Source organism: Colobus angolensis, unplaced genomic scaffold (assembly GCF_000951035.1).
Source record: "Colobus angolensis palliatus isolate OR3802 unplaced genomic scaffold, Cang.pa_1.0 Scaffold6, whole genome shotgun sequence".
Taxonomy (NCBI): Eukaryota; Metazoa; Chordata; class Mammalia; order Primates; family Cercopithecidae; genus Colobus; species Colobus angolensis.
In genome coordinates this window covers 11636245-11646504 of record NW_012119598.1, presented here as the reverse complement: position 1 = coordinate 11646504, position 10260 = coordinate 11636245, and the positions used below count along the sequence as shown (strand labels likewise).

At 45.3% G+C, this 10260-nt stretch overlaps 1 protein-coding gene across 1 annotated transcript; it reads left to right on the top strand.

Annotated features, from left to right (window-relative positions):
• Nucleotides 1-1457: 1457 nt before the first annotated feature.
• Nucleotides 1458-9864, top strand: GCM2 (glial cells missing homolog 2 (Drosophila)). The gene is made up of 5 exons (XM_011962684.1): nt 1458-1613; nt 5859-6111; nt 6693-6805; nt 7245-7370; nt 8326-9864. Exons 1-5 carry the CDS (start codon nt 1524-1526, stop codon nt 9262-9264), a joined length of 1521 nt encoding a protein of 506 aa, XP_011818074.1. The 5' UTR covers nt 1458-1523; the 3' UTR covers nt 9265-9864.
• Nucleotides 9865-10260: the final 396 nt, after the last annotated feature.

The window sequence follows — 10260 nt, the reverse complement described above, 5'->3', positions numbered from 1 at the left end:
TGCCTGTAGTCCCAGCTACTTGGGAGGTTGAGGCAGGAGAATCGTTTGAACCTGGGAGGCGGAGGTTGCAGTGAGCTGAGATTGCACCACTGCACTCCAGACTGGGCGACAGAGTGAGACTCCGTCTCAAAAAGAGTTCTGTTCAGGTGGGTGGCAACTGACAGCTCGCGGAACCACAACCCCTTATTTAACAGGTAAGGAAGCTGGGACCCAGAGGGAGCCAAAGCAGTGGAGAAAGCTAGGAGTTCTTCGGGACTTTTCCCCTCTCCCCTTTCTCTCCTTCCCCAGGCTCCCACCTACCCCGGGCTCATTTCCCCCCACCTCCTCCGCGTTCACTTTGTAGGACTCCGTTCCTGCAGGGCCAGGTCCCTCCGAAGTCCCCGGGAGCGTGAAGGCGCCTGGGCTCGCGAGCATACGCGGAGGCGTGGCGCGCGTTCACACATCCCAAGCAGCCGACCGAAGACTCCGAGACAAGCACAATAGTTAGGGAAAGAGCCGGCAGTGGTGGCCCAAAATGGGCTGACCCCTAACTAGGAGGCGTGGGCACGGTTATTCAGGGTAGGGAGCGCGCGGACGGCCGAGGGGCCCATGCACGGTTCCCATGTTCTACTGGAATTGAGTGTTGACTCTCAGGGGACTTTGCTGGAAAGCCTCTGCTTCCAAAGCCTCCATCTAAGCCCCTTTCCGAAATCAGGGAAGCTGGATGCGTTTAGAAAAAATTAAAAATAAAAATAGGCCGGGTGCGGTTGCTCATGCCTGTAATCCCAGCACTTTGGGAGGCCCAGGCAGGCAGATCACCTGAGGTCAGGAGTTCAAGACCAGCTTGGTAAGGGTTTCGCATGGCGAAAACCTGTCTCTACTGAAAATACAAAAATTAGCCAGGCGTGGTGGCGCAGACCTGTAATCCCAGCTACTCGGGAGGTTGAGGCAGGAGAATCGCTTGAACCTGGGAGGCGGAGGTTGCAGTGAGCCGAGATGGCGCCACTGCACTCCAGCCTGGGCAACGGAGTGAGACAAAAAAGGAGAAAAGAAAAGAAAAGAATAAGGTTTTAAACTTAAAGGATACATTCCAACTTACCCTCTCCACCCCCACCCCCTGGCTGCAGTTTCCCTTTGCTTCCAGGGCTGAGTTTAACCTCCACCTCCGTTCCTGGGTCTGTGGTGGAGGGGGTGACCGGCCCCTGGAGCGTGGGCGCTAGCCAGGTAGGCGAAACAGGGCGGAGCCCCCCGGAGATGCATCTTTATAAAGGAGGGGTCAGCTGCCAGACGTTGATGCTACCGTTCGGGTGGAGACCGTTCAGCACCGCGGCCGAGGACAGGGCCCCGCCTGGGTCCATAACCATTGTCCCCAACTTCCAGATTTCTAAACAACCTCTCTCTCTCTCTCTCTCTGCCCCTCCCCTTCACACACATACCCTACTTTCTTCTTTAAAGAACAGAAAAAAAAAAATCACCTGGCGCACCTCTCCTTTTTTCTTCTATTTTTCAGAACTCTGGGCGGAAAGCGCGAGCGGGTTGGGCAGATGTCGGCAGCCGCGGTGCAGGATACGGTCGGCGTGTGCTCCTACGGGATGCAGCTCAGCTGGGACATCAACGATCCGCAGATGCCTCAGGTAAGTGAACCAGGTGTGTGCGGGCACGCGGGGCTCAGTCCATCCGAAGGAGGGAAGGAGAATGGCATTCGAGTTCTTGAAGAGTCTGTGGACGTACCATACACACACACACACACACACACGCAAAATTTCTGGGTTTCTGAGGCCCCCTCAAATGTAGAAAGAGAACTGGACTCCACAAAAGGCTGAATTGGGTTTAGAAATGTGTCTTCTCGGCCGGGCACGGTGGCTCACGCCTGTAATCCCAGCACTTTGGGAGGTCGAGATGGGCGGATCACCTGAGATCGGGAGTTCAAGACCAGCCTGACCAACATGGAGAAACCCCGTCTCTACTAAAAATGCAAAATTATCTGGGCGTGGTAGAGCATGCCTATAGTCCCAGCTACTCGGGAGGCTGAGGCGGGAGAATCGCTTGAATCCGGGAGACAGAGGTTGCTGTGAGCCAAGATCGCCCCATTGCACTCCAGCCTAGGCAACAAGAGCAAAACTCCGTCTCAAAAAAAAGAAAAGAAAAGAAAAAGAAAGAAAGAGGAAGAAATGTGTCTTCTCCCAGCAATTACCTTGTGCTTGCCTGAAATTACACAGAAAGCAGCAGGAAATGTTGATCAGGCTCCACATTCCCAGTCTTGGGGAGAGCGAGACACCTGTCCTTTCACTTCCCATTAACCAAGGTAGAAATCAGGTGCCTCTCCTTATTCATTTACTTTAAATCCATGAGAAAGCTAACGAGAAAATCTAAACAGATGTAAATACCACTGCTTCTCATACAACAAAACTATGAGGTACAACTGTAAAGTGAATCTAATGCTCTAAATTTAAAACAAATAGCCCGACATCAGCAATTTGTTCAGACCTGCCTGACTGCCCAGAGGAAGGAGGCACCATAGTCATACCAACAAGGCCATCTGTCCCCAAAACTTCTTCTTTTATGACAAGCAAATCATCATTCTTTTAGAGTGAATTCATTGTATTTTGCTTTATTTCAATAAAGCAAAAATGGTTTGGAGCCAAGTCCAAAGAATGAACTGGGATGGATGAAGTGGTGAATGAAGTGGTTTGAAGCCAATTCCAGAGAATGACCAATTATGCTTGGTCATACTGGTTTGGGCCAAATCTGAGTGACTCTGAAGTCCCGGCCATGGGGGATGGGGGGTGTAGAATGAGAGTTGCTTCCCAACCATTTACAAATGTGGGCTTCCAGCAATGTTGTGGCACAGGAATAAAAGAGATGTGTAATTTTTTCAGCAACTAAAATGTGCCTGATAGGTGTTCAGATGAATAGTAATTCATTGCAACATTGTGTCGCCTCTCAAAGAGGTCAGCACTTTTTTGGATCCATACATTTGTAGATTAGGTGTGTTTTACTCCTTTGTTTTTGTTTGTTTGTTTGTTTGGGTTTTTTTGTTGTTTGTTTGTTTTTTGAGACGGAGTTTAGCTCTTGTTGCCTAGGCTGGGTGTAATCACATGATCTCCGCTCACTGCAACTTCCATCCCCCAGGTTCAAGCGATTCTCTTGCCTCAGCTTCCCAAGTAGCTGGGACTACAGGCATGTGCCACCACACCTGGCTAATTTTGTATTTTTAGTGGAGATCGGGTTTCTCCATGTTGGTCAAGGTGGTCTCAAACTCCTGACCTCAGCTGATCTACCCGCCTCAGCCTCTCAAAGTGCTGGGATTACAGGCATGAGCCACCATGCCCAGCCCACTCCTTTGTTTTAAAGTCTGCCTACTTTAAAGTCACATGGTACCATTTTCATGAAAGTGGACCACAGTACAGCAAGTGCATCTCATTCTGTTTCTGTCCATGTACATCTTCACAGGAAACAATCATATCTTGCATTTTATAAAATCACATCCAAATAATGTAATTATGGTTCGTCTCTCAAGCATTTGGTAGACTTCCTATGTAAATATGAACTTTGTTTTAGGAGACTGGTTGTTAAGCGGAAGTATGTGTGTAATAGCTCAAAAGGGCCAGGCACACTGGGACACAGTGAAGTGAAGAAACTTAGCATCGCCCTGCTCTGGCTAACTGAGTGAGCGAGTTAAACTACCTGTATGACCTTGAGAGAGTCCTTGAATTTGCCTTAGTCTCAGGCTACTTACCGACTTGTCATCAAGTGGTAGAGTGAGATAACCATCTCAAACTCTCCTCCAGGTCTACGATCAGGTTCAGGTGGAGTGTGTGTGCGTACACACACACACACACAACATGCCAACACTTTAGAACAAATGAAACCCAATCCTTGACATCCTCTATTCTGATTTTAAAAATACAGTCTCTGCGGCTTCACTGCCGGGGTCACTACCTCAGTAGCTCGTGTGAGGCATGGGGGCCTAGTCTACATCCTTAAGGGAGAACTAAAGAAAGGCTATTTTCTGGAAAACTGTCAATTCATTACTAAGATCCTTAAGTTAAAATATTCACTTTTAAAACAAAGATATTAGCATTTAGTATAAGCTTGGAGTTGATAGTACATCATTATATATTTCACTTGTGTCTTACCTTACACTGATGTACTCATTTATGTCAATTGTAATATTTCAGAGAAAAGATAAATAATACCTAACGGTAGTAATAATGATTTCAACAACATCTTTGTAATTTTGGAAACAAAATCACTCATTTACCTTATTACTGTTAGAATGTGCAGTATTCATGATGTATACAAGTCTGAATTTTCCAACTGTGAATACTTTGGCTTTGCAAATGTTTGATCTAATTTTCCTGAGTGGCAGGAGTGGGGAGGAGATGCAAATGGCTTACTACTATGATACACTGTTCTGAGCTTTTATCACACCAGCAAGGCTACTGGGTCTGGCTGCTACCTATCTTCTGTTTATATTCCAGCTATGCCACTGTGAAAGGTTATCTATTGAACCTCCATTTCCTTATTTAGTAAACAAGAGTAAAGATGTTCATCTTGCAAAGATGTTGTGAGAATTATATATATTGCATAATATGGCTTTGCAATACAATTCTGCATTGTAGAGTGAAAGCAGCCCTAAACATTACATAAAAGAAAGTGCTCAGTGGCCGGGCATGGTGGCTTATGCCTGTAATCCCAGCACTTTGGGAGGCCAAGGTGGGTGGATCATGAGGTCAGGAGATCAAGACCATCCTGGCCAATATGGTGAAACCCTGTCTCTACTAAAAATACAAAAATAGCCAGGCGTGGTGGCATGCGCCTGTAGTCCCAGCTACTCGGGAGGCTGAGGCAGGAGAATCACTTGAACCCGGGAGGCGGAGGTTGCAGTGAGCTGAGTTCATGCTACTATACTCCAGCCTGGGTGACAGAGCGAGATTCCGTCTCAAAAAAAAAGAAAAAAGAAAGTGCTCAGTAAAGGCTGATTATACAATGAAACTTATATGCAAAAGAGACATTTATTGCAGTATAAATAATGCATTAAATTGACAAAGACTACCAAATGTGACTACTAAGGCAATGCTCAGTATTTTAGATATAACTTATTATTTCAGTCATGTGGCTCTTTTGAGGAGAATGACAATCCCATACTGTTCTGGGGAGCAGTCCAGTGCCAGGCAAGCTCACCCACACCCCAAAGCTCATGGCTTAAGTCCTTCATTGCAGTACCCTTTTAAACTTGGAGAGCCAAGTTGAGAATAGGGAGGGAAGCTGTTCTTTCCTCTCTGACATTACTCTGGGTGCTAATGTGACTGACAGGTTTGGCATAGAGAGCCAAGAGCTTTTGAGGAAAATGCACTGACTTAAAGATATTTACCAGTTAAATTACATTTCAGTGATAGAACATTCCAATCACTTTTTCCCCTGGTACTTTGATACTTAACTTAAAAATGTTTTCAACATTTAAACACACCAAGAAGTGATATAATATAGTGGTAAGAAGTACAGGCTCTGGAATGGGACTGCCAGGGTGTAAATCCTAGAGCCAGATCTTGCTACCTGTGTGACGTGACCTTGGGCAAGTTGATTAACCTCTTGAACCTCCATGTCCTCATCGGTAAATTGGAAATAATTGTTTGCCTGTAACTTAAAGTCTAGATGAATAATGTATAGCATTTAACAGATAAGCACTGTATAAACATTACTTATTACCTGGTTGTCAGGAAGTCTTATATAGAAAGAGTGGCATTTTGGGATTTGACATTACTGGATTTAAAAGGAACACGTTTTTATCCTAATGTGCTTGGAGAAATTTTAGAGCATAATGTGTGCAGTTTGGACTGGATAAACTGACCACCCTTACTTCTGCACTCTTCTAGGAGCTGGCCCTCTTCGACCAATTCCGAGAGTGGCCTGATGGCTACGTGCGCTTCATCTACAGCAGCGATGAGAAGAAGGCTCAGCGTCACCTGAGCGGCTGGGCCATGCGCAACACCAACAACCACAATGGCCGCATCCTCAAGAAGTCATGCCTGGGTGTGGTGGTGTGTGCACAGGCCTGCACCCTGCCCGACGGTTCCCGCCTGCAGCTGCGGCCAGCCATCTGCGACAAGGCACGGCTGAAACAGCAGAGTGAGGACGCGGGGCCAGGGAGAGGGTGACCTTGGAGTCATGAGCTTTTTGTTGTTGTTGTTCTTGTTTGTTTGTTTGAGATGGAGTCTCATTCTGTTGCTCAGGCTGGAGTGCAATGGCGCAATCTCAGCTCACTGCAACCGCGGCCTCCCGGGTTCAAGCAATCCTCCTGCCTGAGCCTCCCAAGTATCTGGGATTACAGGCATGCGCCACCATGCCCAGCTAATTTTGCATTTTTGGTAGAGACAGGGTTTCTCCATGTTGGTCAGGCTGGTCTTGAACTTCCGACCTCAGGTGATCCGCCCTCCTCGGCCTCCCAAAGTGCTGGGATTACAGGCGAGAGCCACTGCACCCAGCTAATTTTGTATTTTTAGTAGAGACAGAGTTTCTCCATGTTGGTCAGGCTGGTCTTGAACTCCTGACCTCAGGTGATTGCCCACCTCAGCCTCCCAAAGTGCTGGGATTACAGGCGTGAGCCACCGTGCCCAAGCATGAGTTCTTTGTTCCCAACTAATTTGCTCTTTCTTTCTTCAGAACGGTCTGGGGTCAGGGTTAATATTTCTCCCTTCTGGGCTTTGCAGAGAAGGCATGCCCTAACTGTCATTCTGCTTTGGAGTTGATTCCTTGTCGAGGGCACAGCGGATACCCCGTAACCAACTTTTGGCGGCTTGATGGCAATGCGATCTTTTTTCAGGTAGGTCAGGTGAGAACACAATTTGTGATGGATACTTTTCATCAGACCATAAAGACCAAACCACCCTGTCATGTGCCTTGGGAACCCTGGGCCAAACAAAATACAGCCCCAGTGGCCAGAAATAGGTGCTAGAGCTCCCCAGGGACCTAGCTGGAGCCTAGAAATTTGCTCACTGCTTTGTGCTCTTTAAGGTCCACAGATGGTAAACTGCGTTATAGTTATAATTCTTTCAATAGAGTGAAGGGATTGTAGGTGATCTTTTAAAAAGATGTCAATTCTTAAGGCTGTTTTATTTGTTCAAGAATTTTTTTTTTCTGTCATTTTGAAAGAAACAAAACTAAACACCTGAGATCTTGGGAAAGGCATGATCAATTTTTGGGCAACATTGTCAGCTTCCTTTCGAGGCACAAATGTATGATTCATTTTCTCCTTATTGCAGGCCAAGGGAGTTCATGATCACCCAAGACCAGAGAGCAAATCGGAGACGGAAGCTAGAAGAAGCGCCATCAAGAGACAAATGGCCTCTTTCTACCAACCCCAGAAAAAGAGAATTCGAGAATCCAAGGTAACAGGGAGCTGACAGTGCACAGCGGTCTCAGCTCATTTTCATCCCAAGATACGCTGATCATTATGCAAAATATGAAGGTCATACATTAATTACAAGGGTTTGATTTCATATGAAAATTATATGTCTGTAACAAAATATCATTAAGTCAACATTTGGATAGGGTTTCTAATCCCTTCTTCTCCTTAAAAGAAAAAGCAACAATCTCTACAAGCAATGATACAGTCCTTATACATCAGTGTGCTGACATCCTAATATAAGGGCGATTATGCAACAGTAATAAAGATAGAAATATGTGCCTACCAACAGGAAGTTATCAGTGCACCCTTGAGAGGGTCCCTTCCGTTATTTCATCCATAAGAATGGATAAAATTTCTCTGCACAATTTAATTCAGTTTTCCTTTTCAACCAAAGCTTGCCAAGCAGGCAGAGCGTTAGTGTAAGGATAACAGAAACTGACATTTTCCAGCACTTCCTATGTGCCAGGCACTGGTCTAAGAGTTTTACACATTTAATGGTTGCAGAAACCCTATAATGAGGTTACTATTATTAAGTTCCATTTTTAACATGAAGAATCTGAGGCTCAGAGAGGTTAAGTGGCTTGTACAATTCGTGAGGGACAGAGTCGGGAATTGAACCCAGGCCTGTGTGGCTCCAAAGTCTCCACTATTAGGAACACAGTATGGGTGAGAACAGGACCATCGGCTACTCAGAAGCATCCTACCTGGCTACCACGGACCTTCCTCATTCAGTTGTTGGTATTTATGTCTGAGAGAGCTCAAGCTTAGCAACCCTTGGACCATGTGCTTAAATCACGTAGCTGGGCAGTGCCATGTTCACAACACAGAGCCCAGCACATGGATGCCTGTTTTTACTTACTTGTTGGCTATTGTTACAGGTGAGGGTGTCCACACGATTTACATAGCATGTGTCTGTGTTTGTATCATTTTTCTAGGCAGAAGAAAATCAAGACAGCAGTGGTCATTTCAGCAACATACCTCCCTTGGAAAATCCAGAAGACTTTGTTATAGCTACTGAAACCAGCTTCCCTATTCCAGGGCAGCCTTGCCCTTCCTTCCCAAACTCTGATTCTTACAAAGCTACCTGTGACCTAGCCATCTTTCAAGGAGACAAAATGCCACCCTTTCAGAAATACTCAAGCCCAAGAATCTATTTGCCTAGGCCACCTTGCAGCTATGAATTGGCAAACCCTGGTTATACAAATTCGAGCCCATATCCCACCCTTTATAAGGATTCCACCAGTATCCCTAATGACACAGACTGGGTTCATCTGAACACACTACAATATAATGTCAATTCATACAGCAGCTATGAGAGAAGCTTTGATTTCACCAACAAACAGCATGGCTGGAAACCAGCTCTTGGAAAACCCAGCCTTGTGGAGAGGACTGACCATGGGCAGTTTCAGGCCACGGCCACTCGCCCTTATTATAACCCAGAGCTTCCCTGCAGGTACCTCACGACTCCGCCACCAGGTGCCCCTGCCCTACAAACTGTGATTACCACCACCACTAAAGTGTCCTACCAGGCCTACCAGCCCCCTGCTATGAAACACAGTGACAGTGTGCGAGAGTTGAAGAGCCTTTCGAGCTGTAACTATGCTCCTGATGATACCGGGATGTCTGTCTATCCAGAAGCCTGGGATCCTCCAGTGACAGTCACCAGGGCTACCTCTCCTTCAGGGCCACTTCCTATGAAAATTGCAGGAGATTGCCGGGCCATCAGACCCACTGTGGCTATTCCCCACGAGCCAGTGTCCTCTAGGACAGATGAAGCAGAGACTTGGGATGTGTGTCTGTCTGGGCTGGGCTGTGCAATCAGTTACTCAGATAGAGTGGGTCCCTTCTTTACCTATAACAATGAGGATTTTTGAAAGACAATCCAGGGGACAACATAATAGCAGTGTGCATACAGGCAGGAGGCAGGGAAATGTGAAATGGCAATGATCTCTTATTGAGTGGGGAGATTCACCTTATGTGCAAAGAAACACAGATCGTAGTAAAAAGGCTGAGTGGCTGAGAAAATAATCAGTTGGAAATGTTTAAATAATATGGGAAATTTCACACAGCATTTTGAAACTGGCTACAATACACAGAAGTAACTCAGGAAAGTGTGAGTCTCTCAAACGAACAAATAAGCAAACTGGAGGAGGTTAAATGCTGACCTAAGTTCGCTTAGCTTACTAGTGGGAGTAGAAGTCAAGGATTCTGGTTCTCATTCTCGGGTTTTTCCCATTAGAGCACCTTAGGGAATTTCACATCCCTAGAGGCTGCCAAAATAGCTTCAGGAAGAAATTTTTACAGTCTTATCTCCTGAGTCATTTCATGAAATTTTTGTTTAGCATTTAGAACCTGTTAAACTAGCTTCAGGAAGTAATTTTGATTGTTTTATTTCCAACGTATATATCTACAGCTTTTCAAAAAATCTCTAGCAATGGTAAAGTTCAGTTGTTTTTAAAAGATTCATATTAGCTGAATACCTTTTCATAACATGACAGTTTCCATAACAGAGACAGCCTAACAATGATTTGTATTTAATGGATTATCATTGTACTAAATACATTTTTTTCTGATTAGGTTTCAGAATCAGAATTAAAATGTTTTGCTAAAATACAACTTTATGTTCCTCTGTTATTCTTCATAAAGATAATTGATAATGTTCAATTAAATATAACAAGGACATTTTAAAGTAATGAAGCCAACTCTTGACTTACTTCAAAACAGAAATAGGAAAAAAAATGTTCATAATATGATCTGGGAAACAGTTGTTATGAAACATTAAAACATATTAAAAAGGCCGAGAGAGGTGGCTCATGCCTGTAATCCCAACACTTTGGGAGACCAAGGCAGGAGGATTGCTTCAGCCCAGG